General features: G+C 46.6%; 1 protein-coding gene across 3 annotated transcripts in view; it reads right to left on the minus strand.

The window, feature by feature from the left end:
• Positions 1–6,312: 6,312 nt before the first annotated feature.
• Positions 6,313–19,810, minus strand: part of LOC135917936 (protein FAM204A-like) — a 124,386-nt gene continuing 110,888 nt past the window's right edge. For all 3 annotated transcript variants that reach the window (XM_070538261.1, XM_065451576.2, XM_070538262.1), the window contains one exon: positions 6,313–6,669. In XM_070538261.1, the coding sequence (XP_070394362.1) occupies positions 6,627–6,669 (43 nt within the window). In that variant the 3' untranslated portion in view covers positions 6,313–6,626. The remainder of the gene's footprint in view (positions 6,670–19,810) is intronic.

A 19,810-nucleotide genomic window follows, 5' to 3' on the forward strand; every position in this document is an offset into this window, starting at 1 on the left:
CTGCAGGCCTTGCTCTCGCGGAGCGCTTCTTTGCCGCTGAAGATAACGCGGAAGAAGTGTTCCGCCACATCTACAGCCTGCAGAACTTGCTTTCAGCAGCGCGATTCGGCAAGAAGAAGCAAAGCAAGATGACCGACTATTTTTCTTAGAGAAAATACTCGATTTCGCCACAAATAAAGTGCTGTTTTTTGTGTTTTGTGCTTAATTGGAAGTTCATGTAATTCTAAGTTTTTTGCAGTCCCCGTGAACTTCGTATTAACGGGAGTCAACCGTATTGCGACTGGCGTAAGCCCTGGAGACTGCCTGTGCAAATAAAGGCGATGAAACCCTTTTCTACCGTTGCAGCGATAGAGCACTGCGATATGAAGCGCCCCGAGTGTTATGCGACGTGTCTCACTTTCTGAAAAGTTTATTGCGAGCAGCGTAAGCCCCAGGAGAGTGCCTGTGCAAAGCAAGGCGATGCAACCCTTTTCTACCGTTGTAGCGAGAGCACGCAGCGATATATAGCGTCCCAAGTGTTATGCAATGAGTCTCAGTTTCAGATCCAGCGAAAGCCTCGTCCAGCGCGGACCAGCCACAGCATGAACTTACAGGCGGAGACAAGTTAACGAACTAGATGTAGCGTTCAACAGGGCTGCCATCCTTTAGGCCCAAGAAACAAATCACTGCGCAGCAGGCCGCAAGTTCGATGTTTCTGAACGGGTTGTGCGAGAATGGCGACTGCAGCGAAGCAAAATTTTCACCTGTGACGGCAAGCGAAGTATTTCCCACGGGCCAAAGTCGGGACGCTTTCCGGAGCTGTAGGCCAAGCTTGCGGCGTACGTCGCTGAAATGCGTGATCGGTCCCTGCCAGTGAAGTGCGACATAGTCGTGAAACAAGTCCGGATCTTTGCCATTTAAGGACCTGCTCCGCCATGAGTACAAGTGGCTGGCGGCAGACCGCAAACTTAAGACAACCGGACCTGTCAAAAGATCCTCCTTGACGGCTGCGTGTGGTTGGGTGCATCCAGCGTGGGCTGCTGTTCCAAAAGAGGTCGTGGTGCGGTCATTTGCCAAATGTGGAATTTCGCTGTGCGATAACCGTACGGTCACACTCAGCGACAGCAGCAATGACAGTCGCAGCACTAGTGAGGACAATGGCACAAGACGAGTAGTCCAGTGACAATGCCAGCTACTAATAAATTTTCGTTGTGGAACACGCCCTCGGGTATGCTTTATTTTTTTTTCCCCTGTCATACGCGTTATTGGGGGGTTCGACTTATTCGAGTCGGCTACAATCGTGTAAATACGGTACGTCCTCAAACCCCTCAAGAATCATGGAGTGTGAGATAGTGTCAAATGCTTTTTGAATGTCGAGCGCAAGCAAGATCCTGTCTAGACTTCCCGACGGAGGGTGCAGGACTGTCTTTCAGCAGTAGGAAGATGCCTTGGGCCGTAACCCCTCTCTTGAAGCCAAACATTGTGGCCGGAAGCAGATCGTTTTGCTCTATGTGTTGCTCGAGTCTGGTGAGGACGACTTTTGAAAAGCTTGCCCAGATAGGAGGCGGGTTGTAGTTGGCCTAGTTCGCTCGGCTTCCCTGGCTTCAGTATAAGAATAGCATTTGCTATTTCCCACTCCGAGGGCAGTTGGCCGTGGGGTTTCCACACCATGTCATTAAAGAAACCGGTTAGCTGTTGGATGGTCGAGTCACTCAAGTTTTTCAGCATCGCATTGGTTATTCGATCTGGGCCCGGTGTTGTGTTCTTAAATGCCTGAGCCGCGGCATAGAGTTCTGCAAAGCTGATGGGGGCATCTATATCTCCGTTACCTTGGCTGTGATAGTTTCTGGGGCTAGGTGAAGGCGTCTGTGCTTTTTCTGTGTAAGTGTTTTTAGCAGTTGGATGAGCTCGTCTCCCGTGCCTGGGTATTCTCCGACGAATTTCCTCACGACATTATTTGCTTGCGTATGTGTGTTGGATGAGTCCAGCAGGCAACAGGGGATAGCCCAGGTTTTCTTGGTGCTCAGATTGCCTGGTGGGGAATCACAAAAATCTTGCCAGTTGTTGTTATCGAGCTCTCTGTCATTGGCTTCTGCCAGTTGGTCTATTCAGCGTCGGAGTTTACAGTTGCATCTTTGTCGCTTCCAACGCTTTGATAGACTTCTGTGGGCCTCCCAGAGGTGTGCCAGGTGGTTGTGCATCAACGGTGTTTCTGGTGTGGTCTGGTACTCCTTGGCGGTGGCATTGTAGATTTCTTTAAGAGCTCCATTCTGCTGCAGTGGTTCGTGTTGAATGGCCTGTCTGCTGTTTCTCTCTGTACATTTTCCAGTCAGTGAGTTTGGCTATCCCCAGGGATTGGCATACTTTTGCCATGTTGCAAGTTACATTTATAATATAAGAGCCACTGCCTAGTATCTCATCCAGGTTACTCCAGGTGACTCCTCTTTCCTCACTGACTAAAGTTAGGTCAGGTGTGGTATTGCGAGCTACGCTGTTGCCTACTCTGGTGGGATGCCTGGCAGCATGATCAGCACGAGTTCGCACATCTGTGTCATTCCAAGAAGGTTGTTGCGTTGTGATCGGCAATTCCACTGCCATATAGTGAGAGTCTCTTTTTTTTTTTTTAATGCAAGAGTAAATGCCTCGGGGCATACAGGGGTATGGGATGGGGGTAATGGGGTATGGGATGGGGTATGGGTATACAGGGGTATGGGATGGGCCTCTTGCTGCCTGGTTGTGTTGTTAGTCATGATGAGGAGTTTCGGAGGTTGTGGTATCCTCAGTGTCCGTGGCGACCATGATCTTTACGCTCAGCTTGTCTGAGGTGTGGCTGTATCATTGTTCGCGCGGTCGTTGGAACATCTGAACGGAATCATTTAAGTATTGTTTTAGTTCTTGTCATTCCGTAAACATCTGCTGCATTTGCACTTGTAATTGCTCCTGCATTTGCTGAAATTGTCGTTGGATTTGTTGCTGCTGTGATGGAAACATGTGTTCAACTTGCTGTAGTGTCACTTGTATTGTCGCTTTTTGCGAGGGTCGAGTTTGTGCTGGCGGCCGCTGTGACAGTGGTTGTTGTGTTGGCTGTTTGAAATGTGTCAGGAGTACTGGTAGTGGTGGTGGTTGCTGTCGCGGCGACGGAATGAGTGGTCTGGGTTTGTGTCTCCACTTGTGCCGTGAGCATAGCTACCTGTTGCTTGAGTGCTTCTACCTCTTGTACTTTACTGCCTAAGGTAGCCTTATCTGCTCTATGAGATGGCTCGCTTGTATTCCTCACTGTGCGCAGCGAGTTTGGTTGTGGAAGACGCGACCCCTGCCCAGCTTACCTGTGCTGGTGTATTCTTTGACTTGGTCTTTGATCCCTGGCAGTTGTTCCTCATCGGGGTCCAGGATCGGGATCTTTGTTTCTGCGCACTTGGCAGGGTCAAGGTGGCAGAGCGCTGCGCAGATTTGGAGCAGGATCTTTCCATGCTGGCATTTCTACTTCTCTGGCTTCGACCCACACTGCAGTCCTCTTCCTTATACTCTGAGGAGAGCCATCTTAGTTGTCTGTTGCCCTGTGGACGTGATGTCCACAATGCTCGTGGCTGTTGCAGTTGCTTCAAGTGCTTGGTGCAGCTCTAGCCCCAGTAAGACTGGTGAGGCACAGATCGGTTCACATGCATGAGGCACAGATCTGCATGAGGCACAGATCGGTTCACAAAGGTGTCCTTCGCTTGGGTTTTTGAGCTCACACACTTTGCAGATTTGTCATGTAGGATTTGGGCAAATGTCTGTGCAATGTCCTTTTCCACAGCAGATCTTGCAGACTTGGATGGTAGCACAAAATCGGTCACACACTAGTTCTCCTCCGTAATAGTATACGGTTCTCGGCAGCATAGGCCTGCTGAACGTCAGACTGGCACTTTTGGTATTGCCGATCAGGCAGGCCTCTATTGGTTTGACTCCTTGCATGTGAATCCGCATGTTGGCAAGCAGGGTCTCTGATGGAGTGTGTGGCAGTATGCCGTACACCACCTCTCTCAGTTGCTGTGTATGCTTTGAAGGTGTGGTCTGTGACGTTGATGGTTAGGAGGTGAAGTCCCCATGCTTTCATGGCTGCCTCTTGATGTGGAGCAGGGAAGATGGTTATGTAGAGCCCAGCTTGATCCACAGGAAAAATTGTTCGCCAGAAAATTGATGGTTGCAGGCATAATAATTGCTGTCGCCATTGCTGGTGTGATGATGCTGCATAGGGGTAAGCTTTGGTGCAGTCACATAACAATCTTGAAATCGTCCTTTGGTAGAAGTGGGAGTTTGGGTAGTTTCCTTCCTTTTGGAAAGGGCGGTCTTTTGGCGTCCGTGCATTCGTTTCCAGCTTGTCTTTGGCCAGTGTTTTGTCGCGCTTTCATTCCAATGCTTGCTTCCATTGGCATAGCATTATCACCGTTTGGTGGAAGGTAGATTAGGTCTGCTCACCTCTGTATGATTCGCTGAGTACCCTATCGACTTGCTGAGCCCAGTGAAATCCATTCCGTCTTTGTCATTCAATGCTTTCCAGTGTAGCATCCCAGTGCTCGTGAAATCTCTGGCTACTTCCATAGGTTAACTCCAGGTCAGAGCGCGCGCCGCAGGAAATGGCAAGATGAACCGCAGGAAATGGCAAGAAGGCTGCTTCCTGTATGACTTCCAGTAAAAGAGGCCTGGGCAAGGGCAGTCAGTGAAAATCACATCGTCTCAGTGGTTTCAGAGCACACCATCTGTTCACTTTGGCCAATTGATTAGGTTCAGTGAAGAAAGCAGTAGATGAAGCATTAGCCGCCCACTGCTGGTGCTTTTTATGATAGCATAGTCCCACTGCAAGTGACACACTCAGCCGCAGGGACGGAGTGGACGCGAAAGCTTGGCTGGCTTCGCTTAATTCGTACCGCCGATGTGAAAATATTGTTCACGTGGCATGAAATCGTATCCTTCGTCGGGGACTCTCAAAGTCAACAAAATTAATTTTCTTTCTCATTGAAACTTGCTATTTTCGATTGTCCAATCATTCGGAAAATTTTGCAGCCCCTTCCATATGAAAAAAATTGATCGGTGACTGTACCTATTTGCATAAAGGACTGAATTTCAATACAAAGAAATTCCAATCTAACAAAGAAAATTGCTGATTCTATCGACTTTGTTATATCAAGGTTTAACTGTATTATGCATCCCTCAGGCTTCGACCAACGCGTCCAGCAACACATTCTAGTGGCAACATATATACTTCCATATTTAGGAGCAATTATAACTGAGGAAGAGAAAAGCATACGGCCTTCAATTGAGAATCTGACTCAGTGATTTTGCAGCAGAGAAAAGCAATCATAGGTGTGCAGTTGTGGAAACGTAATTTATCACTCGAGATTAAATTTACTTTTAGTGTCCCTTTAAAGGGACACTAAAGGCAAATTCTAAGTCAAGCTGAAGTGATAGATTAGTGCTCGAGAATCTCTAAGGCGTGAATATTATCGCGAACAGAGCTTTAATAATCGAGAAATCGAGGTAAATGCAGGACATGATTAGAGACTCCCGCGGGACATTCAAGCACTTACTCGATGACGAAAGCACTAGTACTCAACTATTCATTGCAAAAACATCCTCATATTGTAAGATGAAATAAAATGCTGCTTGTCCAGTTCAATTTTATATTTAGAAAAAAGAACTCATTGAAATTACCGTTGACAATGACGCGGGCAGTTGGAAGGTTTCGTTTTCGCTCGACTGCGCCGCCCACGCTTTCACGTTTTGGTACTTTCGTGATTGCGTAGGCTGCACTGGTTTTGCTGACTCGCGAAACTCGCACAAACTGCAAGTAGCAGAGAATTCAACTTTCACGTGATGACACGGAATGCCTGAACGGTCTACGTCACTTGACCAAAAAGCAGTTGCAGCAGCGAATCCACTGCTCTATCGTGGCTCGGTGCCGCCATCTGTCGGGCACCGTTTTACTCACCGACGGTAATGGGTGGTGATGGCGTATGCAACGTCACCACTCCCCTAGTTGGGTGGCGGGAGATTTGAATTTCGTAAAAAGGTATTCGGACCTTTCGGATACAATTCTCTCGTAAACTGAGTCTTTGCTTGGCACGAAATAAGCGTTGCAAGGTTTCTGGAAAGGTATTTAAATAGGCCACATCGACTTAGTATTTGCCTTTAGTGTCCCTTTAATGTACCACAGAGCAAGTATCACATCTATTGCTTTTGGTTTATTGTCACAGTGCGTGCAATGCACACATTTTCGTTGTTACTGTAGATTAACAGTGTGAGCTGCAGGCGCCAGCAGAGCATGCACTGCGTACTGCCCAAGCATGACTAGTGTTGCCTGCTACAGAGATGAATGTATTTACGACCACCCCAAAGAAAAATTGCTCACCCAAAGCATTTCAATGCATTTGCTTGTAGTCAACAGCACATTTACTGTCAGGAGCTGATAAGGCATCTGGGCAAGGTGTGGAGTGGCTGTGGCCACATAGCAGGTCACTCGGAAGAGGTGGCACTGCAGCAGCACTGCTTCCTCCCGTACCCATGCACGGAGTTGGGGGCCTTGCGCTTGCCTGTTCCTACTAACAGCATTCCACTGGAATCTGCAGCAAACGTTGCCACGACCTGGATCCATCATGCTAGCCACACGGTCACATATTGCCCTTCATCTGCCACCGCTCTTTTGCTTCAAACCTGCAAGGTAAATCAGCAGGATGGCTGTATTGAGGCCCAGTGGTGCAATCACATTTCGTGTCCTTTTCTGGCTAAAGCGCTCTATAAGGAATACCACAAGCAATGGACATTTGTATAATATAAAAAAGACAAATTGAAGGATTAATTGGTATGGCATTAGGTAGTATATATTGTGGTGCAAACAAAGTACATCAAATAACAAAAAATACTAGGTCAGGGCACTTCATGCATACCTTCCTGTTTAATATCCCGTGCAGCCTTGCAACTTTCCAGTAACCTTAGGCAGCCCCAATTAATGGCTGTTACAAAAGATAATATTACAAGGAGATTCTTTTTGGAACAAATGAACTGCACGTAAATGAACTCCCGAGTTTTGATTACAACAATAACAGATTTATTCTGTGCGACTTCCTCAGTGGCACAGTTAGTTCGGCTTTGGCATGCACCCCCCTCGGGCAACACCGTCTGGCTTGCCATATCCGGGAAAATGGGGACGCTACAGATCTGGAGTAGAATAATAGTATAGTACTAGTGGTAGTAACACAAAATTGAAAGAGCACTTAGTTATCTCTACATGGATGAATCCAAAAGCATTCCGGCCACCGCATCATGCCTATGCTCTTTCAGTCATCTTATTTTAACTTCACCTTAATTAACTCCAAACATTGTGGGTTCGACTGCCTTAATTATCTGTGCCTTCACCTTCACCTTAACACCAAAGGTCATGGGTTCGAGCACCTTAATTAGCCCTAACTTAACTGCACCCTCATTAACTTTGCTTTAACACCAAAAATCGTGGGTTCGACTCCCACCAAATGTTGAGGGCCTGTCGCCTTTTTGGACCACTTTCCGCTTCATGAGCCATATAATGCTTTTGCGTTATTAATAATGATCTGCTTATTTTTATGTCCACTACAGGATGAAGGCCTCTCCAAGCAATGCCAAATTACCCATCTTGCACTAGCCAACTCTAATTTGCATCTGCAAGTCTCCTAATTACATCACCCCACATAACATTCTGCGATCCTTAACTGCACTTCCCTTCCCTTGGTGCCCACTGTAACTCTATTAACTAAGAGCGGGCAAACAGCGCCGACCGTGCAGTGAACGCAGCTCACAAGAAGTCATTGTGACCAGACAAGCTAGACTACGAAAGTGTTATCGAATGAAAGCAGCTGGTAAAAATGCACCTAACCAGTGGCCTAAATCAATGTTTTCTACATGCAAAATAAGACAACTGACTTGAAAGATAACTGCGAGTCGGCCTAGTTGGAACAGACTCATTTTTTAAAAACATCTTTGTGCGCAGAAATAACAGGGACAAAGAAAAGGAGCAGCACAAGGACGAGCGCTTTCTAACAACTGGTTTTATTTTCGAAGAACCACCTGCTTCGTTACCCACAGATCTGCGTGATCCAGCCAACAGAACACGCCAATAGTGCATATTATAACACTTGCGATAAAATTCCGTGGATCAGCGCTATTCGGTCAACATAAAAACAGCAAAGCGCATTAAAAAAGCACTTAAGATGAAAATGTATTTAGAGATATGATGACAGGAGCGAATTCTCTTTATCTAACAATGAAACAGAAGGATGCCTGATGCATTTTTCCTTTAGTTTTGCAATCCAGTGAGCTTCCACAATTTCTCTTGCGGTTTGATTTCTATGCCTAAACAATATGTCGGTGCTTATAAGACAAGGTGAGCAAGCATGTTCTTGACAATGCATTGCCAAATGCGTACTAGGGCGACCTTTCACACTAGACAAGTGTTCCCTTGGTCTCGTGTTCTCGCACGCAGTCTGCCCTACGTACACATGACCACATGTCATCGGCATCTGATGTACAACGTCCTTCGTGCAATCAACAAATTGGTTCTTACTCGGATGTTTAATACTACATTGTTTCTTTGCATCATCCTTACTTTTGAACTTACTTTTTACCCTAGAACACACAGTACCTATTTTGTTTTTAGCCGAGAACACCACTTTTCATAACTCCCAGCCACCTTTTTAAGTCTGTGTGAAAGGCCGTGCACATACAGAATCACTGAAACCTTGGAAGCTAAACCTTTCTGCCTTTGATTCTTTGCGCATGGTTCCTTATCCTGTTTCAAAGTTTTTTCATTAGTCTAGTGCATGACGCCAGCATCACAGCGAGTGGGTACCCAGCTTTTCTCAACCAATCAACTTGCTCAAGAAATGCAAATGTTTAAAATGTGGTAACATGACTTCAACAACGCTGACCGGAAACATCAAATTACTATACCATTCTTCACAAGCCTGGAATGGTTTGAAGCATAGTTCATTAGCGGTTTTCCAGCTCAGGGCAAGAATGACCAACACACATGTTCCGGTAGAAATTCTAACTTGACATTAAGAAACTGTAGCTTATTATCTACTGGTACTTCCGAAGTAAATGTCAAGCCCTTGCCCAGAGAATTAAAGGCTTGTACTATATTCCTGAAAATATCCTTGTCTACATGACAGCCCAAAATCAAGTAGTCATCTACATACTATCTGTATACTTTGTATACTACACCTTCTAAATCTTTTGCCAGCTCTCTGTCTATGCTTCCCAGAACAATGCTACTAAGGATGGGAGCCACCTTTGACCCGATGCACACTCTTCTTGCCTGTATATACGTTTCATCACAGAATTCTACGTGTGTATTCGCTAAATTAAAATGCAGAAGTTCAAGAAAGGAAATGGCTACTCTCTACTATTCCTTGCCACATGGGCCCCTAATGTGCAGTGTTAAAGATTGCATAACAAATGAGAATGACATGGTGTCATTCCGCAACACGTGCAGGATGGCTGTTTCTTGAACGTCTGCATTTTAATTTAGCTAATATACACGTAGGATTACACATTTAGGATACACACGTAGGAAAAACCGAATCATTCCTTTATTTACAATACCTTCAGGGATCTGTCAAGGAGCAACGAGTACAGTAATATGAAGACAACAAAGCATAAATGGAAGGATGGCTCAAACATAAACAAAATGCATATTAATAATAAGGCAGGTGAAATAAGGCACCAATATATGCACAAATTATGCTAAACAAAAAGAAAATAGGCCAGACAGGTGGAGCGCATAACAAAAATCTGGACCCACTTATAATGATTTCCACATATAACGATCTGTTGGTTATAATGACCACATTTCAGTGCAATAAGGTAATATTGCCCTACCTATTGAAACTGCATCCAGATACAATGAAAACTTTAAAGCGCCGTAATATTGCAATGAACACTTCATACTTAGTTGCCATAAGGAGAGAGCACACGCAAAGGGAAAAAATATAAAAATAAAAATGCACCAAACATGATGAAAATATGAACCCTAAGATGGGTGAGCAAGCACCTCACACGGATTTCAGAAGCTGCAACGAAATCAACTGGCTTTCCAGACTACTCGCCCAGTTGCGACACTGAAACACCATTAAAATTTTCGGAGTTGTTTGTAACTCTTGATTAGGGTTCAAGGAACACACTGATTACATAAGGGGAAAATTAGGAATACTAACTAAAATATTAGCTTTCTTTCAAATTGCATTATTTGACAACTCGATAGGCTGTCAAAACACTTTATAGACAATGTTATTCTACTTGCTGTCGCCTATGTCACTCTGGTTTGGTGGTCGGCATATGCAAACACGATCCTAAAAGCTAATGTGCGGGCCGTCCATTCAAAGACTGCTTCTCCTCACTTACAGGTGCAAATAGAAAAACTTGCACCGCTGCGGTGCAGATGTTAGCTCAAGAGCCTCCATTAGAGCTCGAGTTGGACCGATTGTGCATCGAGTTCTTATTGTTTACCTTACGCAAACCCACGTGTTACAGCCCAACTTATTGCCATCCTTCTAAAATCCGATATGACAGGGACCCGTACTTGGAACAGTCGACAGATAGACATGCGCCTTCCTATCAGCGGCTTACTACGAGTGAAGTAGCCACTATTACGTCATAACACAGGCGCTTCATATATTCACCAATGGCTCCTACACAAGTTTATCGTCAGGGGTGGCTTTTGTTGTACTTGGCACTTACCAAGTGATCAAGAAAGTAGGCTGTTATAAGCTCCTAAGGCCAGCAGAGCATATTTCGCAGTAGCAACGGCCCTAAATGATACATTAAACTACCTCAATACCATAAACACCAGCTTGCCCATGCACATATATACAGACTGTCGTTGCTGTCGGCTTTGGCCTCGTTTTCTTTGGCTGATGCGTGCATGATCTAGATAAATAGAGCACTCTGGAGCTTCGTACATGACTACAGGTTTATCTATTACATGTGTGGGCATGCTAATACGTTGGGCAATGAGCTGGCTGACACGGTGGTGGCCGGTGCCACCATATGCATTTAGATTGGTACAAGCAGTGGAACTCAAAATTACGATACTGAATTATATAATTGAGTTCCAAATGTCACGACAATCCCAGACTACTTTCCTCTGTCTCAACGTGATGTTCAAACTATAACTGGTCACAGGTGTTTTCCTTTTTATCTGTACAGATTTGAGCTCGCAAGGGACCATTCTTGTCCTTGCAGTGTCAAGTGTTCTGCATTTTCTCATTATTTAAATGACTGCCCCATCATCGCACATTTGGCCGACCGTATGATTCATCGTTCAGGTAGCCCTCGCATCATGGCACGGCACTACAGTCGAACCCTACTACATCAAACCCGTTTACATCGAATTATTCTATATATTGAACACTTTCTGAACACGGTATAGTTAAAATGAGTATACATAGCAAAAATTATGCTTACATCAAACAAAAATAGCAACGTCTCCCAATATATCGAACGTCAAGCCGCAGAAAAGTGCCCCTAGAAGTTGGCTTTCCTTTGCAATAGCGGGGAAACTTGGCGGCGCGGCTCCATCCAACCGTTCTCCCTATTGTGACCGCGCTGATGCCACGCTGCCTCGAGTGAGCCATCAACACCCCCCGGCAAAATATCATTCTGGCTAGCCCGGAGCGCTTGCTCAGACAGCCAATCAAAGGCTCTTGTGTCCTCATCATGCAAGATGGCGCAAGTGCAAGTTGTCTCGCTACTTTTCTGGTTCATTGTGTTTCTGTTCATTGTACTTGTGGGCGTTCTCCCACAGTGTTGCCGTAAAGAAGCAGCAGAATTCGCCTTTTGTCGTGAAGCTCAAAATCATAAATTTGGTCAAACACAGTGAGAAGTCGGATGACCCCGCAATGTGCAAGATTCCGAGGAGCACCCTCCGCATGATCTTGAAGAATAAGGGGGAGATTAGGGCTAAAGTGGCCAAACTTGCAACCTGGTGCCAGTGGTGCCCGACGCGTACGCAGAGCTGTGTACAAGTGGTTCATCCGAAATTGCTCTAGACGTGCCAGCTACCACATGCTCGGTGACGACTGTAAATTCTGATGAATACGACAAAGCCGTTGCTCATGTTGCCAAAGTCTGGAGCGAGCTGTCAATTTCCGGAAGCCATTGACAAATGCTAAACCCCATGAGAGCGATTTTGTGCGCAACGGTGACGAGCGACAGCTGCAAGTGACAAAACGGGCTGTCGCTTGAACAGATTGCTCGTTTCTAGAAATCTAGAATTCATCGCACGTCGCCTGCAAGTGCTATGAACGACTAGCCAATAGCGCGAAGCTGCATCTGGGTGTACATCACTCATATACTAGTGATTGTCACATGGAAGGAGCAAACGATTGAATTTTTATATGTGCAAGGATAAGGACCTATTGCAAGACCCTCAGAAATATTTTATGCTGCTTTTTACAGTTAAATACATCAACTTGAATTAATAAAGCACGTGTCACCCTAGTTTCCGTGCGTATATTGCTGCCCTCATACCGGCAACACCGAGGAGACGTCGCTCAACATCAACGCTCGCATGGGGTACGATTTGTAAGCGACGAGCGAATGTGACAGCCATCTCCATCGCATCACTTCTCGCTGTTGCGTGCAAGATCGCTTGCACGGGATTTATACTTCAACGGTCGACAAGTTTGTGAGTGTAGATGATGGTGTCGCGACCACGAGAGAGCCAGAAAACGAAGGCCACATTGTCGACATTGTACCGAGCACAAGTGAAAGTGGGCACAATGAGGAAAGCAACGACGGTCCTTTGCCTACAACCTTGGAGGTGATTGGTGCACTCGCACTAGTCTGGTGCTTCTGCGCGAATATGGAAGGTTGCGGCCTCAGCTGCTCCGACTCATTAGACAATGTGGCGAAGTGTGTTCGTCGCAGGCAGTGATTGCCCAAGCAGAAGAAAACACGGGACTACTTCATGCGAAACTAAGCTAGTTTCATCAATACAGCGATCTTATAAATGGGATGTGCTTTTATGACGTCCGATTCTGCAGCAGGCTTATATCGAATTATGCTCTATATCGAACTCATAGGCGTTTTTTTGCAAGTTCGATATAGCTGGGTTCAACTGTATCTGGCAATATTAAACGGAACAGGAACAGCGTCTAGCCCAAGCCCACTTCAGTAGCGCTGGCGATCCGGCTGCGGAGCTCGGCACGGCGTACTTCTTCTTCCTTACAATAGCTAAAAACAAAGCGATCTCAGTGCGCGTGGAGTGCGTCATTAACTTGGCGATGCCAGAGGTGCCTCGTTGCATAGCAATACCAGACGCTACTTAAGCTTCCTGTTTCTGTTTTTTACATTTTATTTATTATTTCTTTTTTCCCCTCCCACCACCACAGTGCGTATTCGGTCTGCCTGTGCTCTGCATTCAGCAGTGTCGACACAGTGCCTCTGTCTCGCGTGGCACAGATGACACATTTTCGCGGGCCTCAGGGACGCTTGCCCTTGGCGCTGCTGTGCAGTACTCATGCCATTGCTCACGTTTGTGACAGTAAAACAGACCTCCCACTTTCCGCGCTTAGCGGGTGGCTCACGTATGCTCTCATCATCTGGCACTGTGGCAGGAGTCCCATTCCAGCAACTTGGATGGCAACACTTGCCACTCTTGGCATACCATTGCTGTTATGGCGTTCAAGTCTTTTGATCCTCCTGGGCCTGTGTACGGGCCCCACTGGATGCTTGCGGCCAGGGACTGTGGCGGGCTCCTTGTACCAACGTCTTGAGAGGCGATGCAGCTCTCTCTCTCTATGCATGTATACACACAAACACACATATACAGTCGAAACCCGCGGTAACGAAATCCCCGGCGAACAGCCATAGGAGTCAATGCATTTCCTATCTCGCAACAACGAAACTTTTTTCTATAGCAATCCCTCATCAACGAAATTTTCTGAAACGACAGTCCGCAAATAATCTACTCATGTAACACTAGTTGTGTCCGGAAACTGCTCAAATGCATTCGTTGGGCACTTAAATTGCATTAACTACCGACACAGCACACTTGCGTGGCTGCCGCCATCATTGTTTACAATAAAAAAAAAGCCTCGCACCACCTTTCGTGACAGACGACAGCGATGATGATGATGGTGGTCGTTCGCCCGTCGCAACGGGTGACTGCGCAGTGTCCGGGCTAAAAGTGCAATTAGCATTTAAATTATACAAATAAAAAAATACAACCATAGGCAATGTCGCAGTGAGCACATTTTATTTAATCCTGTGTGCCATTACCGCTTGTGCTAAATGCGGAGCGAAATGCCTGCGTGCGTGGCAGCCAAATCGACATCTACTACACGTGAAGGCTCCGATAACCCGGATGACACTTTGGTATCAGTGGGCTTTGTGTACCGCCGCACATGGTCATGTGCTCAGTGTCGTTGGTGCTAGAGTGCGTCAATTGTGTGTCTCTGTGGCAATCGGACCATTTGCTTTGACAACCTGCTAAGATGCCGCCTCCAGCCAAAAAGAGGAAATTTATGACACTGCAGGATAAGGCTGCAATTATTGCCCAAGCTGAAAAGGGCAGGAAGAAAATGGATATCACCGAAGAATTTGGAATTGCGTGCAGTTCGATATCGACGATCCTGTAAAACAAGGCCTCCATTCTCGGCGCGCTCGGAAATGGTGTGAGTGTGAAAAACAAAACGGTGAGCGCTGCGGCTTTTCCAGACGTTGACAAGGCGGTGTTTGGATGGTTTTGTGAACAGCGTGCCAACAAAGTGCCGCTGTCTGGCAGAGTTCTTCAGCAGAAAGCGCTGGACTTCGCATGCATTTTCGGCCACGCTGATTTTAAGGCTAGCCCTGGCTGGTTGAGCCGTTTCAAAGCTTGCCACGACATAGTGGCCAAAGTCATTTCCGGGGAGGCAGCAGCCGTCGACCCTTTGACAATGCGTCGTGGCTGCTGACCAACAAAGAAGTATTGGACCAGTACAAGCCCTCGGACATTTACAACATAGATGAGACGGCCTTATTCTACGAGATGCTGCCATCGAAGACCCTGGACTTAAAAGGCCAGAAATGCCGCGGGGGGAAACACAGCAAGCGGCGTGTAACAATTTTGTTGTGCACCAACATGGACGGCACAGATAAACGGCCACTGCTTGTAATCGGCAGAAGTAGGAAGCCCCGCTGCTTCATGGGAAATCGTCGGCTGCCCGTACAGTACACCGCGAACCTGAAGGCGTGGATGACCCGGGACATATTTGGCAGCTGGCTCGAGGCCTTCGATACGGACATGCGGAATGCAGGCAGATCGGTCTTCCTTTTTTTGGACAATTGCAGTGCCCATCATGTTGATGACGTGGAACTGGGAAACGTGTGCTTGGTTTTTTTCCACCGAACTGCACTTCCGTGCTGCAGCGGCTTGATCAAGGCGTCATTCATGGCGTCAAGTGCGCCTACAAGGAGAGGCTGATTCAGCGTCTGCTGCTGAACCTCCAGTTGAAGCGTCCCACCGTAGTGGACATGTTCATGGCACTTGAGATGATGGCTGCTGCATGGGTTGCGACATCGCCAGCCGTGATAGCCAATTGTTTTAATCATGCCGGCTTCATTGCCACTCGGCAAGCATCATGCGCTGATCCAGTGGCATCGCAAGAAGATTTGCCTGAAGGTGCACTAGTTGACAGTGCTGACGGCGCAGTGCCGCCATCGCTGGCCCACACATGGGATGAACTTTCTGCCGTGACAGATGGTGTTCCGGATGGCCTCAGCATCGATGAGTTCGTTCGTGTGGATGAAGGTGTTGTCGTCCATGAAGATGACTGATGAGGTCATCATAAGTAGGGTTTGCCAAGGTGCCGACGACACCGACGACCACCAGACACCAAATCAAGTGAGGACTGCGAACCAGCGGGATGTGTTGAATGCCTTTGATGTAATTCGATCATTTTCCGGTGAGCATGATGACGACGTGGCAATGGACCACTTCTTGCAGTGCGAGTCGAGAGCAGTAAAATTGCTGCAAGGCAAGGCTCGGCAAAGTAAGCTGACTGACTTTTGGCAATAAATTTCTTTTTTGCAAGCCAATTTCCTTCCCTGTCTTTCCTGCCTCATTCTCGCGCTAACGAAATTACCGCAAAAGCGAAATGTTTTGCTTTCCCCGGCGATTTCGTTATTGCGGGTTTCGACTGTATATACAGTGGAATCTCAATGATACGAATCTCATGGGGTCACAAAAAATATTCGTATTAGCCAAAATTCTTATCATCAAAACACAATTAAAACTAGCTAAATTAGAGTAAGTGGTGAACTCACTCACGCACACGTGGTGAAAAGCATTTATTTCTTGAAGAAAAAGTCTTTAATGTCCTTCTGCTTCTTTTTCTTTGTTAATTCATAAAAATGCATGCACATGTCGTCACTGATTTCATCTGCATCCATAGCACGCCTCAGAACGTCGAGCGCATGCAGCATTTCAGCCACCGGTGGTGGTCCTTCGCTGTCGCCCACGTCTATGTCGTCGTCATCATCGCTAGAATCAGCAGCCTCACATGTGGCCTCTTCGACAATATCTTCTACCGTGCGCGCACCACACGTGGCTAGATTGTCATCTGCCATGCAAAAGTCATCAGCTGTGCACTCGACATTAGGCCATTCCCAATCCTCAATTCTATCTTCTGGCTCTAGGGACACCTCTTCTGGACTCCTGAAGAAGCCGCCTTTGCCGATGCAGTTCGCTATGGTAGTTGGAGTTACCCTATCCGATGCCATAGCTATACAATGGATGGCATCCAAGAGGCTTATTCGCAGGTTGCCTTCATCCTTTTGATCAATTTTAGCAAGTGAACGGCGCACGAGAAGGCTTTTGAAATGGTGCTTTGCGTTCTTTATAATCCCAGCGTCAAGGGGTTGCAGGTGCATCGTCGTGTTCGCAAGTAAAAAGACAAGTTCAACGTTTTGAAGCGTTACTTGCCTCGGGTGGGCGGCGCACTGGTCAAGAAACAGAACAATCTTCTGATTCTTGCAAGCCATCCTCCTGTCAAGGAGCGACAGAAACTCTTCGAACAGCACCGCTGTCATCCATGCCTTTTTGTTTGCCCGATAGACGAATGGCAAATGACTCTCGCGCTTGAAGCACCGGGGCTTTTGAAATTTGCCAACTACCGTGAGCTTAAGTTTCTCCAATCCATCAGCATTACAGCATAAGGGAACCATAATGCGTTCTTTGCTGTTTTTGCCTCCTCTGCATGCTTCGCACAGAGGCTCTTCTCAGGTTGCAGGTTAAAAAACACACGTGCATTATCAGCATTAAAAACATCACGAGGCTCATACTCCGTGATGAGTGATGGCAGCTTCGCTAGCAAGTTGCTGACAAGTACAGTGTACTAGAAGAGTTATTGTGTGCTCACATCGCGGCAGGCTTGACGCACTTCGTGTTGACGCCGACAGGTGGCACGGTTCGCAGCATCACCGTCACCTGAAACTTTCTTACACATTACGGTAAAGCGGCTATCACACGTTGCTGTTTTGACCATAATTAAAGTAAAATGCACGACGTGCAACACACGAAACTTCTTGTGGTGCACCTTCGCAGTGCGCGCTGAACTAAATTACTATTGTTGCGATTGATCTACAGATGGTTGGCGATGTTTTGTTGCGGGAAGCACGAATGAACTAACCTTGCTTTTAATACTGTTCTGTTAATAGCTTCATACGGGCGCTGCGGTCACCGTAGCAAGGGACACTTGAGTGTTTTCTCTTGCTGATCGATAAAATTGTGAGTCTGGTTTTGCCACAACGACCGTGCATGCACGTTTCCAGCATTACCGCGCCGAATTTACCCACCACTTCGTTTTCTATTTTTCTCAGGTAAGGCGCGTGCAGTGCGGAAGTGTGTCGTACTAAAGCAAACATTTTCACGTTGCCCCACCTATATCACACTCTTACACAAAGGTACACCCCTTGGGGTCTATATCTGCTACACGACGATAATCGTCATCTGCCTTCAATTGCTTGCGTTTCCTTTCTTGAAAACGCCACACCTGCTACTTTCCTGTCGGGAATGATATGTCATGCAGATAACGCGAATGCCGTTCGTTACTGGGAAGTACCGGGCTCGCGGCATTAAAGAGAGGAAATACGGATAAGACATGACGATTATCGTTGTGTGGCAAGATACGACTCAAAGGGCATAAACTTTTCTTAGAGTGCACGTTGCCCTGCCCACGTTTTTGAGCATGTTCTCTGCTTGTTCCTGAGATTTTAGGCTGAGTCAACGTGCAATAAAGCACTCCGTCAAGGTAGGGGAGTTGATGTGAACTCCTATACTTGAAAGGAGTCTTTAAATCAAAAAGAAATGACAAACAGTGTTGACGCTCTGTCGTAACGCCCTCCTCTTGCGCCGAGTCATGGTCTATCCCGGAAGCGCCGGTGAAAACTCCGAACGGTTATTGTCCAGTGCGCATCGGTTTGTTTTCTTTGCGGGTGCTTTGTCATTTTCACACCTTTTCCTTTTGTTCCTGGGCTTCAGTGTCGTCTTCGTCAGCTACTGTGGTAAATTCAGAAGTATCAGCGTTTTCTGATAGCAGTGGCTTCTCACGAGGAATGCGCACCTCTTTGCCATCTATAAGGTGCACGAAGTGCCTAATTATGAATCGCGGTTGGAAGTGCAACACAGAGACTGCGCGAGATTCATCCAGTGTCTTATCTGCACGGTGGAGGTTCCTCTCCCATTCCTTTCACTGTTCTTCATCACGTGGAACGCTGAAAAAAGACGCCTTTATTGCATCTTTCAGACGACTGTAGCTAGTTCTGCACCCGGGTGCAAAGTAGTAATTTCGACGGCGGCTTGTCAAACTCACTCACAGTGCACATTGAGAGAAGCATCAAGCACAGAGCAAGCACAGAGGATACTGCTGAAAACGCCGGCTGGACTTGCAGTCGACAGCACGTCAATCCAACAGAACACACTCAACACGAATCGAGGGGAAGTTTTCAGGAGAAACAGGCGGCAGCGCCTCTGGCGGGTGCCAGAGCAGTCGACGCTGAGCACCTTCTACTACCGCTTCTAACAGCCCAATTCAGTGTCGCTCCCTCCTTAGCATTGAAGAATTCTTGCCTCACACCCCATGTGCACTTGGCATGGTAGTGCACTTGGGGCCAGCAGATTGCATGCTGTGTTTCTGATGACTTTAGTGCATGGCGACCAGTTGGGTGCATAGCTCGCACCGCTTGAAAAGAAAAGAAAAAAAAGGAAGGAAATTCCAATATATCACAATGTGTGACATCTCCAGCTATTCTAACGCATCCATTTTTTATCAGCATTTATTCAGCACTTTTCTTGTTACTTTTGTCTTCCTTCTTTCTCCTTCATTTTTATTACTGTCATTCCATTCCATTTTTATTTTTTCTTACTCTCATTTTTTCACTTTCTTCTTGCTTTAAAGGCCAGCTGCTCAACCATGTAAAAAGCCCACTTTCAGGCACTTGGGACATGCAGTAGCCTCTGTGCAACATCTTATGCTTGAAATACAGGCCAATGGGTAAAAAAGACCTCGCAAAAATCAGTGTTTTTCATAGCGAAACTTTTAAAGAAACGCCACCATTATCACCTGGCCGAAGTGATGTACTGTGAAACCTCGTTAAACCGTAGTTGATCGGAGTTCGGAAAAAGTGTGTCGTAAATGGTAGTACTGCTTAATCGAAATATTGCGAGGTTGCCCACTTACCTGTGAAAAATAGAACTATCAGAGAGTGCGATGAAAGGGCAAAAAGCATGCAGTATTTATTCACGTTGTGTGACAAGAGTATGTTATTTTCATTTGATGCCGCA

Source organism: Dermacentor albipictus, chromosome 5 (genome assembly GCF_038994185.2).
Source record: "Dermacentor albipictus isolate Rhodes 1998 colony chromosome 5, USDA_Dalb.pri_finalv2, whole genome shotgun sequence".
Classification (NCBI taxonomy): Eukaryota; Metazoa; Arthropoda; class Arachnida; order Ixodida; family Ixodidae; genus Dermacentor; species Dermacentor albipictus.